The 24702-nt window shown below is 37.3% G+C and overlaps 1 protein-coding gene across 1 annotated transcript in view; it reads left to right on the forward strand.

The window, feature by feature from the left end:
* The window catches only part of FOCAD (focadhesin), a 122140-nt gene extending 97470 nt beyond the window's left edge, over positions 1–24670 (forward strand). Inside the window, exons 30-45 of the mRNA XM_084304818.1 lie at positions 2427–2574; positions 6002–6121; positions 6849–6971; positions 8400–8477; positions 9455–9526; positions 9694–9796; positions 11016–11096; positions 12217–12345; positions 15005–15120; positions 16622–16882; positions 17482–17571; positions 18650–18827; positions 20266–20363; positions 21197–21448; positions 22595–22670; positions 24209–24670. Coding sequence (XP_084160944.1) covers positions 2427–2574; positions 6002–6121; positions 6849–6971; positions 8400–8477; positions 9455–9526; positions 9694–9796; positions 11016–11096; positions 12217–12345; positions 15005–15120; positions 16622–16882; positions 17482–17571; positions 18650–18827; positions 20266–20363; positions 21197–21448; positions 22595–22670; positions 24209–24282 — 1999 coding nt within the window. The 3' untranslated portion in view covers positions 24283–24670. The remainder of the gene's footprint in view (positions 1–2426; positions 2575–6001; positions 6122–6848; positions 6972–8399; positions 8478–9454; positions 9527–9693; positions 9797–11015; positions 11097–12216; positions 12346–15004; positions 15121–16621; positions 16883–17481; positions 17572–18649; positions 18828–20265; positions 20364–21196; positions 21449–22594; positions 22671–24208) is intronic.
* The last annotated feature ends 32 nt before the right edge of the window (positions 24671–24702 follow it).

Raw genomic sequence — 24702 nt, forward strand, 5'->3', positions numbered from 1 at the left:
ATGTGGCATACCTCCTGATTGTTTCAGAAAACATACATGTCTACCCAATAATATGCTTCTCCAGGGTTTTAAGTGAGACATCTCACATGTTGGAGGGCATTACTCAGAAAGAGGCTTTTTCTGTTTGTTTGTTTTTTTATCTTGCCTTGACTTTTTGGATAATATAGAGGCTTACCAATGTGTGTACTATGCAGAGTGGATCTCATACAACCATGCTTCACTGATCGTGTCAGTCTTGATAGGAATGTTGTTTATACATATTATTTTCTCTGTTCTATTTAGGAGAATTTTCTCTCTCTCTCTCTCTCTCTCTCTCTCTCTCTCTCTTTTTTTTTTTTTTTTTTAATGGGGTGACAGAAATAAAGTAAACAGGCCTGTTTTCAATAAGTACTAAGCAATAAGAATGTTTTTCCCTGAGCCAGTGATTTAGCATGGTGGGGGTCCACTTATGATCTGTAAGAATCTGTGTTAAGTCTGTGTTAAGTTACATAAAATACTCTAGAAAGTTTCTTGTCTGGAAAAGGTCGTTGTGTGAAGGCTGCTTATAAACCACTACTCCTAATTGTCTTCAACAACACAGGGGAGAAAATAATGATGGTAGTCATAATCTTTTAAAGCAGAAAAACATTTCAAATCATTTCAAGTGGTTAAGTGTATATTAATAAGATGCATCTTCAATTTTTTTGTGAGTTTCTGAGATTGCAGAACCTTAGGGACTGCAGTTGCTCCTGATTCTAAATGGAAGGCACGCAGACATTGAGAGATCTGGGAGGGGACTGTTAATCTGCTCGTATGTTACACAGAAACAGAAATAAGGATGTTTAAAAAATACACTGATGTTTCCATGTAAACATGTATGGAAAATATGCATGATGAATTACTTTTACACACTTAATTCTTTATGCTACTAGGTTTTGTCAGAGTTATTTATTACGGAAGCCATATAACAGCTCATTTTTCTCTCCAAACCTCTTTTATGTAGAGGCAGATAGAAGCAAGTGCAGTTCAGCGAGCAAGTACATTCATGACTGTTAACTTTTCCTTTTATTCATGTAGATCATATTTGGTCTGTTCTCCCACGTGCCTGGTGACAGGACGAGGGGGAATGGGCTTAAGTTGAGCCAGGGGAGTTTTAGGTTAGATGTTAGGAAGAACTTCTTTACCGAAAGGGTTGTGAGGCATTGGAACAGGCTGCCCAGGGAAGTGGTGGAGTCACCATCCCTGGAAGTCTTCAAAAGACGTTTAGATGTAGAGCTTAGTGATATGGTTTAGTGGGGACTGTTAGCGTTAGGTCAGAGGTTGGACTCGATGATCTTGAGGTCTCTTCCAACCTAGAAATTCTGTGATTCTGTGATTCTGTGAATGGATTTGCTCACATCAGCCTTCATGTTGTGGGGGTTGGAGGGAAATCCAAGCTATGTTTCCAATTATAGCAGTACAGCATATAGGTAACAAACATAACAGTACATACAGCCTCTGTATTGGCCAGCTGTCTCTTCTCCAAAGAAAAACATGTTGCAGTGAAAATTGACCTAATGCTGTTGTTTGAAGTGTTTGCTTGTGCAAAGCTTTTGAGAATCATGGAGAGCAGTCACGTTTTCTGGCTTGTCTTGCCATTTCGTATATTAAGGATGAATTCTACAAGATCATTGCAGATGTGTCGTCTTGTATAAATTTGTTACCAGGTAGAATTAGCTTGTATCTGCAAGAATAAATATTGGAGAAGTATGGAGTAATTAATAGATGCTGAAGCTTACATGTTGAGTAAAGATGTAGTAAAGAGCAGATTATTATGAAGCTTGAAATGCATAGTAATCTTCCTTTAAATTGCTGGGCAGAGCATTTGACTTTTTGTGGAGCTTTTCACAAGGTCAGTAACTGGTTTGGATATGAGGTATTTTCAATCAAAACCATCATAAGACTTTTCTTAACTGTACCTTCAGAAAACTGTTAAACTCCATAGACCTTAGTAATAGGATTTAGGCCTTAAAAATTGTCAGTTTTGCTTCACCCTAAAATATAAACCTTTTATTTTATTTCACGATTTATTCATGAATTCTTCCATTCTGTGGCATGATAGTGTCATGTGCTGTACATTGCCAGGTTACCTTACTGAGATAACTGACAATGAATTCAAAGATGGGTGATGACAAGACAGCAGTGCTGAGTGCCTGATAGACTGGCAGTGAAACACTTAGAACATATTGGGAAATCTGAGATACCATGGGGATGAAGCGTGCTTAAATATTAATTTTATGTAGATCACAAACAAGATGGCAAAGTGAAAGAGAGTGGTGGGGAGAGGGCCCTCAAGTTTAATGTCATGAAAAAAAGTGTTCAGAGCAGCAAAGGTATGGCTAATATACGTATTATGTATACGTGTGTGTGTGTGTGTATATAATGTGTTTTTTTTCCTTCTCTTTAAGCACTGGATGTATTTTGGGAGTAGGACTTGTTCTTTCCCTTATGAGTTACAGCAGCCAAACAGAATCACGAGTGCATGTTTCTGCTTCACTGCAAAAACTCTGCAAATACCTGGAAAACAGTGAGGACCAGAGCAGATCAGTCCAGGAGGTATGATCTGTTTTATCACAGATTTTAAATCTTCCTTTTTCTTTGTTGGCTGTCTTTAATAATTCAACTTTTTACCTAAGTTTTATACCTGTAGTACTGGAATAACTGATGTATAATATTTCTTTCTCAATATCAAAGCTATGGAAAGGTGTGCAGAGAAAAAGGATTCTGGCTTGTATCAGGAATAGTGTAGCCAGTAGGACCAGGGAAGTGATCATTACCCTGTACACAGCTTTGGTGAGCCTACACCTCAAGGACTGTGTTCAGTTTTGGGCCCCTCACTACAAGAAGGACATCGAGGCCCTGGAGCATGTCCAGAGAAGGGCTACAGACCTGGTGAAGAGCACAAGTCCTGTGAAGAGCAGCTGAGGGAGCTGGGGTTGTTTAGTCTGGAGAAGAGGAGGCTCATCGCTCTGTACAGCTACTTGAAAGGAAGGTGTGGGGAGCTGGGGATCAGCCTCTTCTCGCAGGTAACTAGTGATAGGACTAGAGGGAATGGCCTCAAGTTGCACCACAGGAGGTTCAGGCTGGAAGTGAGGAGACGTTTCTTCTCAAAAAGAGCAGTCAGGCACTGGAACAGGATGCCCAGGGAAGTGGTGGAGTCACTGTCCCTGGGGGTGTTCAAGGAAAGGTTGGACATGATGCTTAGGGACATGGTTTAGTGGCTGACATTGGTAGTGGGGTAATAGTTGGACCATACTATTCTGGAGGTCTTTTCCAATGTTGATGATTCTATGATTCTCTCAGGCTGGTTTTATATCTGTTAAAAAATATATAAATAAATAAATAAAAAACAAAAAACGTCAATAACTTGTAATGCTGTGCAAACATTAAGAAATTTCCCGAAAAGGTTAAAAGATAGCTACAAGCAAGCAGACAGCAGTATGCTTTCTGCTTCCTACTTTGAAAGCTGATGTCACAAACTAATGTGAGTCTTGAGCTTGTGAAAGCTGCTATGGTTCCATTTGCTGATCTCTTTATAACTGTTTTGAAGACTTAAAAAGACTGTGCTAAATTTGAGCATGCTTTCCGATTTAACTGTGAGTTGGAGGTACCCAACTTTACATTAGCCAGACATAAAAAAACAGTTAAAACAGTAGGAATGTAGTTTTCTTCCCTCTCTTTTCTGTTGTCATAAGGAGCTGTAAACAAGATGGATAGAAATAAAGAGGGACCTTCTCCACCGTTATGAGGCATCACACACAAGCTCATTTTTTCCATTTTGACATGACGCAAGCTTACATGTGCTGACCATGGACTAATACAGCAACATTCATTATTTCAGCGTGGTCTGAGCATGAATGAGTCTGTAACGTTGCTGAGGTAGAACTTGAGAAGTAAGGGTGATGAAATGGGATATGTTTACGACAGAAATCAAGAATCAGGATAAGCAGGTTTTTTACAACCAAATCAAAACAAAAAACTGCGCCTGTCATATGCAAGAGTTAGAGGTTGGTAGTATTCTTCTCGTATCCTTCTTAGTACTGCTCTGAAAGCTTGTTCTTTATTAAAGCTCTTCATGGTGTTCCTGCGCTGCCCATGGCAGGGGTATTGGAACTAGATGATACTTAAGGTCCCTACCAACCCCAGCCATTCTATGGTTCTAAGGTTATGTTATGAGTTAACTTCTTTTGGCATTACATGTGTATTGAGGATTAGCCCTGTTCAATTTATGGATCGTGCATTAAAGTGACTTAGAGCTGTGAAATCGTTTATCTCTCCCAAGAGACCTCATAGTATTTTACTGAGTTTAAACTGGGTAATAAGAAACTTCTGGGATGAAATGCAGCAGCTGTTCACTAACATGAATTAGTTTGGAATGAGATTCCAAACTTACCTTTATCAATTAAAATCATATAAGGCATTGCATAGATAATCACATCAGTAGAAGTTGGCCAGCACCCTAGGATGAATACTACTGTGTTTACGAAATGCACTAGAGGCTCTTTCAGAGCTATAAAAGGCTGGCGTATAATCCTCTATCTGAGAGATAGATTCGGCCTACTTCAGCAAGAGCAGGCCAAACCTGGGCGTTACTGCTTTGGGGTCAAATTGTTGCCAGCCCTGTCCAGTAGGCAGGAGCTCTCTAATTTCTGTAGTCATCTGTTGTTCTGTTGCTTTGCTTTGGTACAAAGGAGGTTGACACAGCTGCCTTGTTGAAAGTTCAGACTTCATTTCCTTTCTTTCCACATCCAAGGCTAAAGAGCAGAAAAATAGTGTCACCTGTGTTCCTTACACAAGGCTGTTGTCATAGTAGAACAGTTGCCCATGTGCCGTGTATGTGCTTCTCTTCCTGAATGTAGCTCTGATGGGATCACAGCATGCTGTGAGTGCTCACATAGTTAATGATCAGATATCTGCATGGAGAAAAATAACTACATTTGCATGGAAGGTCAGAAATTTGCCCTACAGAAACAGCATCAGACATACTTCCTCACTTTAGGTATATTCACTTAATGGCATGGACTAAGAATCTCTCTTAAATCTCTGAAAGTATAAATTGAAAATGGCATGACTTTTTTTGTCATGCCAGTGTATTGTTCCATTGTTCATGAAAGATATTTTTGTAATACCTTACATTTCCTAGAAGTTAGTTTTCTTTTCAATTATGCTATATGTGGCATTTTGTAATTTTATTTCTGTTACACAAATTACCCATGATTCTGATGAGACAGTAAAACCACCTTTCCTTTTTTTGTGCCTATGGAGTTGTCAAATGAAGAGTGTAGACTTCATATTAGCTTACAGGAGGAAATGGTACAAAGCCTAGAGTGATATTTGTGAGTTTCTGGCACTGATTGATTGTAAGGGTTTAAGGGCTTGTGTCTTAACTTTCGCAGGCCCTGTTATCCCAGATACTTTTCAAACTACCTCTGGGCAACAGCCATAACAGACAACAGCAGACAGATTTATAAAACTTGTTGCTTACAATAAAGGATTTAGTCTGTATAGTAAAATAATTCAATATATTCAAAATAATTTAAAAAAAAATCAAAATAATAGTAAAGTGCAACATTTCACCAGAAAAACAGTATGTACAAATAAAAAAAAGTAAAAGCAGGTGTAACCAAGGCACACAATAACAACAAATGTTGGAGCTGCAGCAGCGTATGCTGTTTGAGCTGCTGTACAAGAATTCATTATAAGGTTTTACTGTGGTAGTAACCATGTAGTATAAATCCTCACTGAGGAAGTAAGTGTAGAAAGCCTCCTTGTTGTTTTTTGCTTGGTTGTTCTGTCTTTGTTTTGTTTCTTCTTTATTTTGTGGGATTACTCAGTGAACCTTGTAAATGAGATGTGTTGGTGCTGGACACAGTGAGGTTATGGCAGAATTGCAAGCTATGGAAAATGTTCTTTGGCTTCTAATCTTTGCACTGAATTTGAATAGTACCATGTAACAGAATATAATAATGTGTTTTTTTTTCAGGTGCTTTCCTATTCTGTTGCCTGTTCCTGTGTCTCTGCCTTCAGTGTTGGAATCATAGAAGCAGCGGAGGCTGAGGACGCTATGAACAAGCTGCGGACCCTGGTGGAAGACAATCAGCAGGTGAAGATTCAGAGTTTATATGTTTTTATATGTTTGATTGCATTTAAAAGGGAGGTGGTTGGTATTTCTGAGTTCTTGATGTCTTTAGTCCCTATATCCCATCTGTTCTAGTCTTTCGTAACATTTGTCTTTAAATAATTTTTCTTGATAGATTAACATATCTTCTGTGCTCTTCTGATTTCCAGACAGTGCATCCACAGCTTCTTCCAGGTGTCTCCTTTATCCCTTAGTGTTCTAGAGTTATCCCCTAAAAATGCACAGAATAGTCTCTTTATTACAGTACTTGTTCATTGTTTGTTTGTTTGCTTTTTGTTTTAAATGCTTGCCAGAAAAGGAAAAAAGGAAAAAGAAAAAACATTTAGAGTTAAAGCCTGCTATTACACTGATCGTCTGTTTAGTATGTTCATCTGTAAAATAAGTCAAAACAAACTATTTTAGTAGCTCCTTTTCACTGTTGTATCTGAAAGTGTGCTCTACAGTAAAGGTTCCAGAGCAAACTATGTGCCAAAGATCAGTATCTAATCTCAGAAAATCCCATGTCACTTGACAGGAGAAAACACTTGAAATGAGGAACCTCTGGAGTTCTAGACAAATATGTGACTTCTATAAGTCTGTGACTCCTATAAGGAATAATAAATACTTAAGCAGTATTTCAGTAGTAAATATTGAACAGAATACAGAATTCTTTGGAAGATCTGTTTTTTTAATATGTGTCTTTCTCTTACAGACATCCGCTTTTGCTTTAGCTCTAGGTACAATTGTTCATGGTTTGTCAGTTTGTGGTCACGGGAAAGCTGAAGACCTGCGTAACAAACTAATGCCAGCCTGGATAAAAACTTTGATTGCAGAGGTAAAGGAGTTTGCATTTACATCCTAGGGTTTTGGGGGGATTTTAACAGTAGGGACATAATTTGCCTCACTGGACCAATGCTAGGAAAATTTAGGACCGAATAGGGATACGCTATTTCATTGATATTTGGAAGCAAAAATATGTTGTTAGGCTGTTCACTACAGAAGAAGAGCCCTGTTTCACTTCTACTTGTTTGCTTTATGGGAAGTGCTTATTTCCATGAGATCTTGGAGATTTCTGAAATCTTTCTTCTATTAAGAAAGTCTGAGAGAGTTGGGGATATTCAGCCTGAAGAAGAGGAGGCTCCAGGGAGAGACCTTACTTCAGCCTTTCAATACTTATAAGAGTCTCATTAAAGAGACAGAGGGCAACTTTTTATGTGGTCAGATAAATGACAGGACAAGGGGGAATGGTTTTAAACTAAAAGAGTGGAAATTCTTCACTGTGAGGGTGGTGAGGCACTGGAACAGGTTGCCCAGAGAAGTTGTGGATGCAGCAGCCCTGCCCATGGTAATGTGTTAGAACTAGATGGCCTTTAAAGTCCTTTCCAACCCAAGCCATTCTGTGATTCTGTGATTGGAGATCGGTACATTTTTACTAATTTGGAACAACATCCAGGGGTAAAATATAGGTTAATAAAGATACTTCGTGACACTAGGTGCTACTTAACAGAAAATGGACTATCAGAATGGTGATTATAGTGTCTCAGTTGTTTTAAGTTTACTCTCCTAAATTGTTGTTTTAGAAGTAATAAATTGTCAGTACTATTTTTCATAGTACTATTTTTACTGTTTTTATGTTATGGTAATTGCTGTGTCTATACTGAAGGAATGCAGTGACTGCAATGTGGTTTTTAGACTGAATTAACAGTATTAGGTGTAGCTGAACAGTTCCGGGTTGACTGAAGGCACCACTCATCATTGCTGCTGTTACTGAGTAGTGGGGGGAGTAAGATGTATCCATTCACTCTGCTTGCTGTTCTGTGTCAATAATTTTAATTTATCTCATTATTAAAACATTTGTGTTTTTGAAAGCAAACTCTAAACTTAAACAGTAAGATGGGTAAATATCAAAAAGTATTTTAGAGTTGAATCACATTGGCATATTTTGTGGCATACAGACAGTGACAGAAGAAAGTGCTTTGTAAGAAATGTGTAATGATTTTAGATGGGGGGGGGAGGGAGGGAGAAGGTCTCCATATTCAGCAAGGTTTCTCTTATACAGCAAGAGATAGAATATAGTTCTCCATCATGCTGGAGTCTGACCTGAAGAGGTTGTTGGGATGGAGGGTATAGAAGAGATAACAATTGTGATTTTTTAAGTTGAAAGTGAAGCCCTTTTGTTTAAGTGAAACATCTGTTGTGCTACAGATGCAACTGTAGTGCTGTGTGGTCCCAGTGATTCACTGATCCTGAACTACATTTCCAGGGCTCTCCAACAATGCAGCGTCTGGCAGCTGTCAATGGGCTGGTTGCACTGGTTGGTTCTGAAAGCGGCATGATACAGGTGAGAACGTGCAAGCAGATGATACTTTTATAGCTCTCCTAGAAATCTGACAAGAAGGCAAGATAGTGGTGCCTTGAACAAAGACTCTGCTGTATCTCTTTAGTGCTTAAATTATGCTTGCTTGAGCAACTTTGAAATGTTGGTATGTATAAAAATGATAAGAAAACCTTGAGCGTTGTGTATGCACGAATAGATAAGAAGCCTTAGGCCTTGCTGAGCTTTGTGGTTAAAACCAACTAAGACTGGTTTAGGACAATGTAACTGGAAAAAAGAGTTGAACTGTCTGGGGTGACCCACACTGCACATGCATTAAGGGAGAATTCAACTAGAGGACACCAAGAAAATGACCAGCAGAGGGTCTCAAAGTCCTCTAAAGACCACTGACCCATTGAACAGCACATGTCCAAAGGGGCAGATACTATGTAAATGATTTGGGGGTAAAGTATTGAATATGTATATGCTTTGCAGGAAAACTTTTGCATGTGTAACACCTGCAATGTATGTTCAGGAGTTTCTGAGACAGGTATGCACTCTGGGAGGAACTATCCCCAGTGCATCCAGCACCGGGGGGGAAAAAAAAAAAAAAAAAAGCCTGATTTCTGAAACTCCAAAATTGAGCCTTTGAGAGTTTCTTCAACCGGCTTTTGTGGTAACAGTACAATGATTTTTCCTGCATCCGTACAGGAGTGGCCATCTACCAGAGCGTTCCATTTACACAATACTGAGCTGTGTTGGATGTGAACCAAGTGGGATGGATTACAGTGTGTAGGATGGAGTATGTTCTGTTTTCCCATCATATGGCTCACATGCAGTGTCACTGGGAATAAGTTTACTGCTGTGTAGGCTTTCTTCTCTTCTCTATTCCCCCACAAAAAGGCACGTGTGCAAATATGATCTGTCTTTTCAGTGTCCGTTCTGTTTTGTTTTTCTTCCCTTACAAAATTCACATCTCTTTTTTATCCTTGCTTTTCTGGTAGCTGAAATCTGAGAGCGTCCAGTCCTCCCAGTTTCAAAGTATGCTCAATGAAGTCATCAGAACCCTTACACAGGTAAGGAGGTAGTCTCTTCTTTTCTTCTTTGGATAATGCAGTAGGGTATTTTGACACCTTGCATAAACAGACCAATTCTGTTTAAAGAAACAATGTAATGTTTGTGTCCAGCTTAATTGAGGCAACATAGAGAAATCTGACTAAGTGTTGATTCATTGTCTCAACAGATAATCAGTTTTTCAGGGCAGATTGGCCTTCAGACAAATGCAGCAGGACTTCTGGGACACCTTCATATGTCCTGTTTGTCTTCTACCCAGAGCAGGGCATCTGGTAAGATGCTTTAATATTGCTACATAAAGAACATATAACAATAACATCCAACTAAAAAGATAGCAGGGGACACACCAGGCATTTGCAGTCTAGACACTGTAGCCCTATTAAATGACACAACAGACTTTGGATCAGAGACCTCATGGTCCTGTGTGCCCCTAAAGGCTGGAACATACAGCAGAAATCAGTGTGCCGAACAGGATGCCCTCAACACCCTGGCAATCTGTTTTTACTTGCAGTATCAAAGTAAGCTACTCAGTTGTTCTGACCAACCTCATTTATTGGTGGTGTTTATATTCTGTTTAAAACACCTAGAATGAATTGTAAAGAAGTTTTTCATTGCATTTGACAGGTATGTTGTCTGCATTATGCAGTCTATGCCCTGAGTGCTGATTAATTACTCCTTGTTTTAGCAAGGTTAACCTTGTTTTATTAGATTAAGATACAATCAAGTACATCTTACTTTATAAAAAGCTAACACTTAAAAGCTAGTCCATAACAACAAGAAAAAGCTGATTTTTCAGATGAGTACTTTACTAGTAGGGGGACTCTAGTTAGCTGATGTTGAAAACTGGTGTTCTGTGCCCTTTTAATGTAGCTACTGTGATTAACACAGAAATTTGTATTCTGTCAATATGTAATTATCTTCTGGTGCTGTTTCAATATCCAATAGGTGAAAGAAAAGTAGAATTACAACAGTGATAAACTACCAAAGGAGGGAACTAATGAATTGGAAGCTGTTCACTTCAGTGTGAACCAAGTTGGTAAACAATAACAAGAAGTAAAAATAAACATCCTCATCAGCAAAATAAATAAATAAATCTTAGATTTTCTGTTTCTGTATAATATGACACAAGGGCCTGAGGTTAGATAGATATGGAATGTTTTTTGTTGTATTAAGCTTACTAAGCTTTTCAAACGCTATTTTAAAGCCTGACTTGTAGTGTCTGATGCATTTTAAGGAAAATCTTACCCCAGCTTTTCAGTTGATCATTGAATTTGTTTTTTAGCGCTGATATCTCTCAGCAATGCTGGCATTTAACTTTAAGAACAGAAAGGCCAATGCATCTATCAATAATCTTTTGGTCTAATTGCATTGAATCACATGCAGACTTAGCTCAAATAAAGCACAATTTGGCCTTTGAATTTACATGGGAGCAGGAAGTTAAAATTTCTGCTGGCACATTTTAGTATATAAGGAGTCTTTTTGTCTTCACAGTTCCTCCGGATTTTAGCTACTTGCCTGAAAACAGCTTTATCAGGGCAGCCATTGACTTTGCCGTTGAAAGTGGAAAAAAAGGTAAGAAGGATCGAACTATAATATATGTCCAGGAAATGTATTATGGCTTTAAAAGGTGGTATCCTGCTTTTATTTGCTAATAGAATTTTTCTAGATACTAATTTGAGCTTCACTAATGCAGTCATATCTCTAAAAATTTCTACACAAACTCTTTTAAAACAAAAAATTGAATTACACTTTAAAGAGTAAGAGAATTATATCATTTTCTGTGATGATTTTTTTTTCTGGCTTCTTAGATGTTTTCCCTTTCCCCTTTTCTCTGTCTGTGAGATGACTTACATCCTTCATGGGAATGAAAGTCAAATCACTTTAAGTGTTAACATGGTTCTTTGGGAATACTTCATCAGGGAAGCTTTCTTCTGTCCTGTATTTCAGCAATTCTGGGTTAAGATTCTATGTAATGGTCTGGTATTCAAGTGGGTTAGTGCTATGTGTGATAATACAAAGGAACCTGAAGAAAGTATCCTCTTATATGAGGTGTGCTAGCAAAAGAGAGCTGTCTTGGATTATAATCTTAAAGGAGGTAAAGCAGTAAAGGTTACTGTTGTGCAGAGTTAAGTGAACTCATTGCTTTTTATTAAGCACATTTTGCTTTTACTGGAGGTAGAGATTGCTTTGCTTTTGTGGAGGACTTTTACTGAGTTAATTGCCCATCTTTAAGTAATACAGTATGTAGTAAAGGTTAGCATGTGTTTGACATTTTTTTGTGGCCTACACCTCCAGGATGGGACATGAGAACGGTATCAGTAAATTTGGCTGTTCTGTTACTAAGAAAATGCAAATATAGTTCCCTACTAGATGAGGAATATCTTAACTCATAAATTGGTCAAGGAGGGGGGAAGGAACCAGAAAGCTTCTGATTCTCAGTAACAAAAGCCTTCTTTAACAGGTTATTAATGTTAAAAATACAGCTGATGATTACGAACAAGAGACAGCTAATTCTCAGATACCTTTTTAAAAGGGTGGTTGTTTTTTTCTTCCCCCTGTAATTTTATGATGCTCTAGTTCATTCCTACAGTTTGGTCTTCATTGCAGTGTGAATTGATAAACTTTATTCACTTTTTTCTGAGAGGCTTGCATGTGTATAAATTTTAGACTGTGACTGAATATTTTGTTGCAGGCCCTGAATCTGTTCCAGCTCAGCTGTTGAAAGTAGCACTGGCGCCCATTGCAATAGTTGGAGAAAGTCATCAGTATCCACCTGTAAACTGGGCATCTGTTCTTTCACCATTGATGAGGCTAAACTTTGGTAAGCTTTATAATTTTTTATTAAGTCTTGTACTTGTCTCAAGATAACTTTATTGGCATAAACTTCATACACTGCAGCTGTCAAAGCCAAATTTCTAATATTCACAAGCATATAGTTTCAATCAGTGTGTAGACACAGGTTGTTTTAATAGAAGAACAGGTTAGAGAAGATCAAAACCAAGAGGTTTGGAGCAGTTCCCTAGAACTGTGCTGGATAGTGAGAAGAGTGCATCACAAAACTGGAAATTAATTATATCTTATTTTCACCATTAAGCACAGCTCCAGTGTCTGTGTTGGAAGATGCAGGCAGCTTTATCACAAGTTTAAACTGCTCTGTAGTTCATTGAGTTATCACTAGTCTGAAATAAGGTGTCTACTAAATTACACTGAGTAACAGAGGAAATCATATCCCATTTTTCTGTCACATCCCTGATTTCTGTGCTTCTAGGAACACTTCTTCTTCATGTAGGAGAGTAGCTTTGATTTTGAAGTATGGGTTTAGACAGCTTGTATAATATTTTTCTACTGAGGATATCTGTCAGTGCCACTTTCAGTTGATATAAATGACTTTGAACTTCAAACCCATTTACTTAAAAAAACACCTACTATGGAAAGTTCTGTATTCCCTTGTTTGATTCTGCTGAGTTTTATTTCTCTTGATTTATGTAATTGTCATTACTAGCCTTGCAGATGATTTTATTTTTTACAATTGGACTGGGCAAGCTCTGTTGCATTTGAATTGATGTGCTCTACAGCCTGGAAAATGGAAGGTTGATCTTATTTCTTTTTGATACTTATTTTACATATTCAAAACACTTCTTAAAGCACTAGATATTGAACTGTCTTATGAGGAACAAGTACTTGCTAGATCTAGAAAGACTTGGCAACATGCTAAAGTCTTTTGCTGGTAATTGGGCTGGATCTTCTGCTTTATTTTGTATCCTTGCAATTGATTGTGGAACCTTTTGTAAAAATGTGAAAGAATTTTCTCTACTAACCTGTGCAGTCCATGCTGATGCAAATTTGCATGCAACCTTATGAATAGCTGAAACTTTATAAATTCATGGGGAATTTTTTCATTCCTGTTTTTTTACTTGGAAGTCTAACATTTGTAAATCGGGGGAATTCCAGAGGAAACATTACAGCATTTTTGTGACTATGTTTTTATTAAGTTTAGACAGCGTCGTAGTCTGTTTTTATATGTAATTTCTTGACTGCTCTGCTGTATTGCTGTGGAAGTTGCACTTCTGCGTGTTATATATGCATGCAGAAATAGGTTTTTGTGTGCAATATGCTAATGAGCAATATTCATGTTGTTCTAGAAAGCATAATACAGAACAGTTGTATTATCACCTGTCAACCTAGATACATGAAACTAACACAGTTATTCTGGGACAGATATTTCACGAATATTTATGTGGAAAAATACACTCAATTCTCTCAGATTCTCTAGCTCACTGTTATTCATGCTTGAGAATTCATGAACATATATTTCAAAAAAAAATCTGTGAAGATATTTTCATCTGTAAACATACTGAAGACAAGAGATTGCTTTCCCATCTTATAAACTTTATTGCAATTGTAGATCATGAACTATATAATGTGACCTAAATGGTATCCATTTGGTATTTAATAGTGCTCTGAAGGGAACAGTCATAATTAAATCATAATCTGTGATTTATTAGTCCAAGCTAGTGAGAGAGTTTTGAATTGGTACCAAAGTATCTTGTAACAATTTCACCCTTTCAGGGTTCTGCAAATGACTTAACATCTAGTTTATGGCTTGTTAAAGAGCCCAATGCTTGATTCTTGAATTATTTGCTTTGCTCATACACTGTTATTGAACTGTGTAAAAGTCATGCTATATAGACGACTACTTTCATTATTGAAAGAATGTTTTGATAAGCAAAGCACCTATTTAAGTTTTATGCTGACAAGTAGCAATAATCTCTGAGTTAAATGCCAATATAATACTTAAATTATTTGTTCTTCTGTTGCTGTAACAATCATGATCTACATGAAAGCAATGCTGTTATTCAAAAGACCTCCTCAGCGTGTTTATGGCTTGTTATTCTATTAAGATGACTAGTTATTCTGTTAAGAATAGTCTGTACTAGTTATTACAAGGACTCTGAAGAGAAACCGCTAAGAAGGATTTCATAGCCATCCTGGCCTTTATACACTGTAAGGTCTTCCCATGTTAACTTGAAGAATACTGCAAGCAAGCACCACCAGCAGTAATAGTGACTAACTGTTCTATGACATTTTATATCAACATTTAGTGTATGGAAGACCATAAGCACGCAAACCAATGCTAATTACTCCTACATTTAACAGGAAGGAAAACTGACTCATTTCTCCATCTATAGATTAAAAACTTGTTGCTAAAAAAGTAAATAATTAAAGTTCTTATTTTCTTCCTATTTCCATATCTTTCTTATTGAGTGAACTTCTGTGAACTCTCAGCAAGATATTTCAGGATTTATGGATGAATGAGGAGAGGAGACTTCTACACTATATATGTTGAAAACGATAAGCAGCATCTCTATGTATTCAAAGTTTAATATAGTGCTCAAGTAGAACAATAATCTTCCTTTATTTTACGAATTTAGAATAAATTTAATCTATTTCCTAATTTCTGTATGTTTCTTCTGTTTTAGGTGATGAGGTAAAACATCTCTGCCTTGAACTGGCTGTGACACAAGCCCAGTCATCTCAAAATGCTGCAATGCTTTTGGGGATGTGGGTGGCACCTCCCCTTGTCTACAGTCTCAGTGTATGTATGTCAGAAAAATCTGTGGGACCTCAGCTCAGATAGTACTGAAGCTTAGAATGTCTTACTAGAAAATTACTTCTGCGTTTATAATTATGCAGAAATATTATTTAGCGAATATTTATGGTGATAGACTTCCAGTATCTTGAAGAAGCTCTTAGAGTCTCTCTCAGAGGCTCTTGTGGGACCTTGAAATACAAGATGGACTTAAGATGTTCTGCATTGTTTTTATTTAAATGTACTCAGATTACTTAAGATTTTTTCCCTCTCTTGTTTCCTACTACATCTCTGATAAACGTAGAGACATAAGAAGGCACAGCATGTAGGGAGCACAATTGTCTTTTATTTTATTTGTACCAGCTGATAGACTTGTAGAAAAGAGCTACCTATTTGTCAAAAAGTTTACCTGCTTCTTCCAGCAGAACCTCTTAATCTAGTAAAAGGTGTTACTTCTAGAAAACTTTACCTTAATTTTGTAGATAGTCAACAGACACGCTTATAGTGGAATCAAGTTGGAGCTTATACTCCCTACAATGCAGTTCTTTTTATGGAAGTTCATCATGAGTTCTGTGATACGGTTTGTAAAAAAACTGCCTGAATCCCACAGTGCACTTGGCTCTACAGCTCTTTCTTTTCATACTAGTTGAGGAGTAGCTCCAGGACAATACTCAGAAAATCCGTTCTAATTTTTTGTAATCTTTTCCAGTTCTTCAAGGGGGTATCTTTATCTTGTAATTTTTTTATTAATTAATCTTCACAGGTACACAGATATAATAGCTGGTGGCTATTCTAAGATAGACATTTGATGAGGTGGCAAGAAATAAAATACTTGATTTCTGAGCCCCAGTTTCTTAGTACAGTGATGTTTTGAGGTCACAAAATGGACTTAGCCACAGAGTGTATTAGTTTTTGATTTCCTCAAGATAATTGCTCATTTTTTCCTCACTAAACAGTAATATTAATGGTGCTAGGAGTACTATACTGTCCTTAGCTGCCCAGGTTCATGGTCTATATGCTTTATGTAGGCAGCATACAGCAAAATCACAATTTTCTTTTCAGTACAAAACCTGTTAAGATTAAGATTAAGAATACGTTTTGAAGTAGTATTTGAGCTGACTTCTTGTTTGTTTTTACAATTTAATGCTTTATAAGAATAGTTGATTCGGGCCAGTATACAGTTAGAATCTGAAACTAGGAAAAAATTTTAGTTTACAAGAGGCAATTATTGGAGCCCATGAAACATACTGATTTATATCACATGGGAGGAAAAAAAAAAAAAAAAAAAACACTGGCTACTTCAAAGCAATTTAAATTTTTTTTTGGTCTGTTAAATTATGAGTAATACCTCACCATTTGTAAATTGCTTGTATGTTGTAGAACACCACCGAAGAGGAAATCAACCCAGTTATGCAGGCTAAGCAGAAAGACCTAAACATAATAAAGATGCTTAATCTGGGAATTATGGCAAATTTTATGACCCTCATAGCTTGTATTTGCTTTTCAGGTGAAAACCCAAAAATACCTTCTCGTGTCTCTGCCCCTGTGGATGAAACATGTTGCAGAAGACAAACTACGGTCTTTTACAGAGGTGTTTCTAACACAACAGTTTGAAATGAAGAGCCATACAAAAGAAACTGAAATTTGCCAGTGTGTTTTACAGGGACTCTTGCAGGCAATGAAAATTCCAAACCCTGCCCAGTATTGCTGGAGCTTCCTTTGCCAGGCTGCTGAGAAAATATATGAGCTCTTACCAAATGAGATTCAGGTAAGTATTGAGTGTGAGGTGTATGAACTTTGTAACTAGTAATTTTTACTGATGTTAAATCCCATCTCTTTGCACTGACCCATCAGATTTGAAACGTGAAGTAGAATGTAAAGTATTTGGTGAGAGCAGTTAAGATTCCTACATAATATCAATTTAAGTTACTTTTGCATATTCTTTAGAATATGACCAAGTTGTGAAACCAAGTTAATGTACATTTTGTCATCTTAAATGATTTGGTAATGGAAAAACATAGTATTGAAATAAATGTTACTGAAACAGAAGTATAGAACAATCAGAGGTGTTTCTCTTTCACCAGAAGATTCAGCTTCTCATAGTGATGTATAGAATGATTTAGCTAGAGAAAATATCTCCCAGGAATGGCAATTGAAAATAAATAAACTATCGCTTTTCCCTAATTATTAAATGCATTGAAGTCTCCAGCATATACAGAATGTGTAAAACAGAATAAATATTTAATCCAGTCTATAGCCTCATTTTAGTCATCATGATCATTAATAAAGTTCCCAGACTCACTGGTTTCAGTGAAGGAGAAACCTGGTAGTATGCATCCAAACATTCATTTACTTTTCTATTTCCAGAGGGGTGAACTGGAGATGTATGTCAGTGTAGCAAAATGTATCTCAGAAATGGGTGATTCAGAGATTGATCGCATTGTCCAGATCTCTAAGGTAATGATGTTTTTCTCCTGACTTTTTATCACCAAATCACATGAAATAAGCATGCCTTATCATTTTTCTTTTCACCAGAGTGTTTTAGTTCCTGAAGAGCATTGTTAGTTTTGTGCATCATGCACATAAGAGGGTTTGGGCACTGCTTTGCAGGCATCAGAGGGAAGTAAACATGATCAGAGTCCATATCTAAAACTTTAAGGTAATTTAAGGACTACTGATTCCACCTGGGAGCTTTGACCTGGAGTGTTACCAGAATAACAATGGTGTTAGATATTCTTAGTCCAGTAGTGCAAACATCAGACTGTAGCCTTCCTGCATTAACATAACCACCTACTTGAAACAGACTGTAAATACATCCTGGTGATTAGCTGTACTTGAACTGTTGGATGTGTGCTTTTATTAAAAATTTCAAATACTTCAACTGAACAGCCTTGACTTAATACGCTGTCTCTGTATTCACACACAAAATGTTTCCTGGTGGACAAGATAGCTTATTAAAACAATGGAAACTTTCAGCTTCTAGCTCACCAGATCGACTAGTAGTAGAATTCCTAACACCTGAAAAATACTTGATGCTAAGGAAATAACCTGTGTGGAAAGACTTCAGAGCAGGTCGTTATAAACAAATAGCCATGACATAAATCAAGCATTTAAAGAGGTCAGGGAAGCAGAACTGTCATTTCCCAAATTCTTTAATTTTGTATTTCCACACTTAAAACGCAGTTTAAGAAAGCCTTTTTTTTGTCACTGTGGGAAATCTGTCTTGCAAGAAGATTTCTCCAGAACTGTCAGGATGGCTTATTTCAGTTCAGAAGGGAATGTAAAACTTAAAGCAGTATGGAAACAATCAAACTGTACTGAGTTGCACTTTGCTTTACTATATAGATGCATGTAAAATTAACAGTATGTGCAGTCTTCTGTAATGCACAGTCTTTCATAATATCTTAAAGAAGAATGAGCCTGCTGAATAATCAGAGAATTCCTTCCCCATCTTTATAAAGGGTAATATGGCATCTCCTACTGTTCCCACAAGAAAGGTATGTTTTAATTTAACATATTTTTTTTGCATTTGCAGAACAATATAGAGAAGGCCATCTTCACCAAATTGTATTTAATTTCTCAAGGCAGACTGCCTCTGATGAACTTGAGTGCCATGATTTATACTTTGACAGGCTGTTACCAGAAAGAGTCTATTGCATGGATGTTCTTGCACAGTTTCTATCACGCTCGTATTGTGAGCCATGAAAACACAGGTAAGGCCAGCCTTAAAGAAGAATAAAGAACAATATAAACAAAGATCAATGAGACTGCACTGATCTTTTTAAAATAATAGTAAGGTAGTCTAACCCAGTTCTTTTCAAATTTCTTCAGATTAGAAACTGTTTAATCTTCAGATTTTTTCAGCTCTTGAAATACTTCTATCAAACATTGCTTTAACATTTTTCTCCAATTCTTTATGGTTCCATGGATCAGCTACAAGTCATTTAACTTAGCCAAATGATTCACAGACCAGAGTTTTGACTAGATCCACGTCTCTTAGTCTTTCTGGTCTTTCAGTTTAAGAAACATGTATAGCATATTAGAGACAAGTAGCAGTGCAACCCTGCTACCCTTCAAATCTAGTATCTAACTTATCAGTGTGAGACACAGTAGATAGAGGTGTGTTTCAATGACAGTGGTTGAGCCAAGCAAACCAACTTGCTCTTCTGAGCTCCTTGTGCTGAGTTAACACAGGAAACAAAATACCCTTCCTCCTCCTCCCCACCATAGCAGATAGTTATCTGGTAGGTTAATGAGTTGGTTAGCTTGCCTGAAGGTCTGATAAGCACTGGAGCTGATACAAGAGAAGTAGCAGAATCACTCAGCAGGATAAAGGAGGAAGAAACAAGAACAGGAGGAGTAAAGAATGAAGCTTCCCTGTTTTGCTGGCTGCAAGACTTTCGGTTGACTGTTTACAGACCAACTTTAAAGCATTATATTGCTAGTGCCTGACATGCCAACTGTGGTTGAAGAACTTCAAGCAGTAGTGAGTTTTGAATGAGTGAAGCGAGCCTCCTTTGGGTAAAAGAGGAGGCAACATGGAAGAGGACATATGTAAAGAATAGCAGGAGATGGAAGTGTATGAAGTGATGTAGTCTCAAAACCAAAGATGAGATAAAGAATGTTATTACTTTGCAAGAGACAGAATGAATTTTGGACAGAATAATCTGAATTGATGAAATATGTTCCATCCTTGGGGTGAGGGCTGGTTTTATTTCCATGCCTTAACTGTATTTTACTGATCTTCTCTGCATTGTAGAAGAATTTTCCCAGCACTCCCTACATTCTTGTTTGATGTAGTGACATCAGTGAATGAAGTACTGGGGCAAAAAGATCAGCAAGGTTTTAGGTTTCAGCAGCAGTCATGTCTGCAGCGTAGGCTGCAATTAGGTGAAATGAATCTCACTAAATGTTCCTTTCTCAGTGTACTCATTGTGTTGCCAGCATTACAAGCATAGTTTTTTTACTCTTTAAGTGCCTCCATGCTTTCTGTAAGTGGCAAGCATGAATTAATTGTGATAATGGTATTGGTGTTTGTTGTTCCTCCACACTCAGTGAGTTGTTGCTACAGTGATTTCCTACACCTGATTTTTAAGGAAAAATGATACATCCTAGTGTTTTAAGTAAGTCGACTTTTTTTTTTCTTTTTAGGAGTGCTGAAAAGAATGGATTGGCTGCTAGACTTGATGGGCTACATCAGAAATTTAGCATTCAAGTCAACACCTATACAAAATGTTGACCTTAAAGAGGTATGTGCTTTGAAAACAACTAGCAGTTTTCAGGAAAAAGGCTTTTTTTTGTGTAATTCACATTCTGTCTCAGCAATACATATTATTCCCCATGTTTTAATATCTTAGAAGACTGTAATTTCCATAGAGAAATTCTTTTCAATTTGTTTTGTGAATGTGCATTTAAAACTCTTACTTTAAAATAACCATGACATCTAAATTGTGAGAAAAGCTATAGGCAACTAAAGAAACCATCTCTACAAGCTTGCTTTATTCAGAACAATCAAAGGAAAGCTTGAATTCTCCAGTAGAACTGTCTAAGGCAATCAGAATTTTGCACTTGCTGTTTCTAAAAGGTCTGGGGCAGTTTTAGGGTATAAAACTGCCCCAGTATATAGTGTATGGTTCATTGTAACATCTCTTCAGCTGTTTAAGTCATCTGGTTAGGACATCAAGTAAGCCAAGTTCATTGCATTGCTGCAATATTTCCCAACCATTTGTAGCACCAAAAGGGTGACTACCCCTAATTTCCCTCTACAGTCATGTTGTAGTAAAGATGTTTCCCTGTTTTAAATGAAATGTGGGTCAGCCTTAAACTAAGTGATGACTTTAGAAGAGTGTGGTTTTGCTTGTCTTTCTGTAGATATTTCAGTTTGATTTTGAGCTTGGAAAAAAACTTATGCTGCTTCAGAGGAGAAATAATATTAAGAACTTTTTAGTTCTTGCATTTTGAATTTTAGCTAAATTTTCTGATGATTACTTGATGAGTAAACCACCATGTGTTTGGTGTTATTTTTTTTTTCTTCTGTATAATTCATTTAATAAAGTGTATTTTTTATCTTTTTCCTCTTTAGTTCATAGATTTCCTCCTGTGGCTGTTTGCAACTTCTGTGGTGGCCTGGGCTGACCATGGTGCACCATTACTGCTTGGCTTCAGTGCTAGCTGGTCGTCATGGAATCACCAAACTGTGTTACCAGAATTGTCTAAGGATCACATTGGCAAGCACTCCACTGACAAGATTGCTGTGCAAGAGACTCTCACTCTCCTTCCAAGTAGCATTTTCCTTTTGCTAGCAAAAGAGCCTTGGAAAGAACAAACGCAGAAGGTAAAATTGCATGTAGTGGTAAGCATTTTCCAAGAATCAGAAAATACCCTGTTTGTAGCAGCCAGCTTAAGTCTTAGGTGGAGTGGTTATTTCCTCTAGATCTGCTGCATCTGATATGTGATCTTGTTTTTCTTTACTTGCAATCAGATATGACTTGTCTCCAAAAAATGGAACACAGTTTCTCAAGTAAAATGAGAGTTGCAAGAAATAAGGAAGATTCCAAGAGTCAGACTTTTGAGGGTACAGTTCAGAGAGGAGAGTTGGTAGCTGCTGGGAGCAAGTTAGCCTTGAAAGCGCCAAAAAGGCAGATTCTCTGTAGCTGGCACTACAGTGGCAATTTAAGACAAGCAAAGATCTTTGCCATTTGTAGTGTTTCATTTTATTTTCAAGTATTTGACAAAAACAAGTGTAGAAATTTATGCCTAATTTGGCAAACCTACTGTAGGTTGCTTGTGGTTGAGATATGTAGAAACATTGCTATGAATCTATAGTTTCACAGCTATTTGTGCAGAGCAAAGTCATTAATCACTGGCTTCTGCACACTTCTGTGCTCTGAGTTCCCACTGAAATCAGAGTTCAGAATCTGGGAGGAATGTAGGATTGGGCTGTTAATATATAAGTTCATGAGCAAGTTCACTAAGCTTTAGGGAAGAATTTGAGTCTATGCCCTAAAGATCATCCTGATAAATTTGAAATACCATGTTCTCATGCAGGCACCATGCACTGCCAGAAAAACAATGAAAAATGAGAGGATGAAAGTGGGACAAAGGCAATAAGAGTACTGAAGGATTTGCCTTAAAATGTTTGGACAAAAGATTGATACAAAAGGATCATATTGAAAGATTAGAGGCATGAACTGGCAAGATGAAAGGATATCTACTGTGCCACCTTTGTTACGAAGAATTATTGCTGAGGCAGAGGGAAGGAACAAAGGGTGTATCAGATCCAACAGTGGGAGAAATTACACTGATGGTGTGATGCACTTTGAGTAGTTTGAGCAGAACCTTGATTGGCCACCTCCTCTGATTAGATAACTATTCAAGTTTAGCAGCAATTAGATGTTGTTTATCAACGTGAAAAGAATGTCTGGTGTTTTGATACAGAGGCTCCTTTAATTCACTTTATCCTTCTTATTTCTATCTTTAGTTTCTTGACTGGCTTATCAATATGGTGGAAAGTCCTAAGGAAGCACTATCAAAATCTTCCACAGACCTGCTGAAAGGTAGAGTATTTTTAATTGAGTCCTTATTTTTCCATAACTATGAATCCAGAGGAGAAAAAAACATACAAACAAACAAACAAAAAAACCAGTTATTAAAGGACTAAGATGAATCCGTGATATTAGCAGGTATAGGAGAGCCATATTTTGTCTTTAACACAGCCTTCACAGGTAACACCTGCCTGTAACACCTTTTCTAATTCTTTCATGTCTCATCTACTGCCTCCTATGATTTACTTCTGAAGATCCAACGAATGTAATTGTGCACCTGGTCCTATGAGTGTATTTCAGCGATAGATCTATCAATTGCTTTTGAAGTTACCCTTAAAAGTAAAATACTTTTGTATTTTACTTTATGTAAACCCTACTATACTAGAATAGAAATTGTAAAACAAAATTCATTCAGGTGCAACTGAACTGTGGGAAGGGACACGAGACAGGCAGTGGCAGCTTAGTATAGAGGTCTAACAAGTGCTAGGAGTATCAGAATAGAAGGGAAAGAAAGATAGATAGGAAATGCATATTTTGAATTACAGAAACATCCTAGCTTGCACCACATAGCCCACCATAAAATATAGGGTTGTGATACAATCTGTGCAAGTGATTTTAAGAGGACAATGCAAATACTCTCAAGCAAAGGGAGTGTGCTTTTTCTTCTTTCTGTTAGCACAAGGCACCTCCTTTGAATCACCTGATTTGTTGTACCTGAACATGCCTTCTTGAAATCCAGTTCAAGTTCTTTGCATTACTAGGACAATTAGCTGTCTTTTGAGAGTCTAGAGTCTCTAGTCACTCTTTGATAAAAGTTCCCCTATTGTATCTGCTATTCTTCACCACACTCAGAACAGCAGAACTAATACTAAGAGATATTGGGGGAATCTCCTTTATAATCACAAGATTCAGATACATACAGTAGACTGTCACTGTGCCCTGTTTGAGACAGATCCGTGTTTTCCATGAGTCTTCCACTGTTGTGTTTTGTTTTTGTTTTTTTTTTAAAAATAGAAAATCCATCCTGGATAACTAGAATGTGACTGGCTTGGTAACTGGGTTCTGCCTAAAAGCATGACCCTTTCAAATTGAAGAATCAGTGAATTGCACTGTGAATCAATGAATTGCACGGAGAATAGACCTTGTACCTTCTGCTTCTGTCCCTCCTAGTTCCTCCTATCTCTTCTCTTGGATCACCTGTCATTGAATTCAGGCTTCCTGCAGTGTTGGTTGATCTATGTGACACTTCAAAGTGATAGTCTAATCAGCAGATGGTGGTGTGATATTATTTCAGTGGAAGACATGCCATAAAGCAGGTGAAAGGTCTAATACAGCATCACATTTCAGAGGATTTCAGGGGGATGTAGAGACTAGTATATCTTGTGAACAGCGGAAGTAACATCAGAAGCTGTCAGGCTAGGAAATGAAAGTCATGAAAACAGTCCGTAAAAGGAGAAGTGAATCTGTACCTGTTAGCAAAATGACAGGGAGAATAATCACACATCCTTTCTGGATGCATATATTAATGTGTTTTGTCCTTGTCTTCACAGCTACGCTTCTGGCCTTGAGACCTCTTGCAGAATTCAAGAAGAAAGCAGTGTGGACTAAAGCTTACCAGTGGTAGCTGCATGCCATATCCTACCCAACAAAGAAACCTGTTCATACTTGAAAGCATGTTGTTATTATTCAGTCGTCAAGAAGACCAATTTTAATGATGTTTCCTATCAGAAGGTTTTCGATTTTTGTTTATTTGTTAATCTTTTTTCCTCCTCCCAAAGACTCATAAGATGAAAAACAATTTATTTTTCACTGGTGGGATTATGTTCTCTTACAAACTGTCTGGCATGGTTTGAGCTGTGCTGAATCTAAATGAGAAGCACACATTCATTTGTGTTTCAGTTGAAGTGTTTCAGTGACACCTGGGAGCCTCAAAAGCTTGAGTGGAATGTGCCTTTAACCATGGAAGCTTTGTTAGGAGCAAGTGAAAAAAATAAAATAATGTAAAATTTGTTTGGATGTTGCCTATTTATTAAAGCGTATTTTA

This window comes from Netta rufina, assembly GCF_964035555.1.
Source record: "Netta rufina genome assembly, chromosome: Z".
Lineage (NCBI taxonomy): Eukaryota > Metazoa > Chordata > Aves > Anseriformes > Anatidae > Netta > Netta rufina.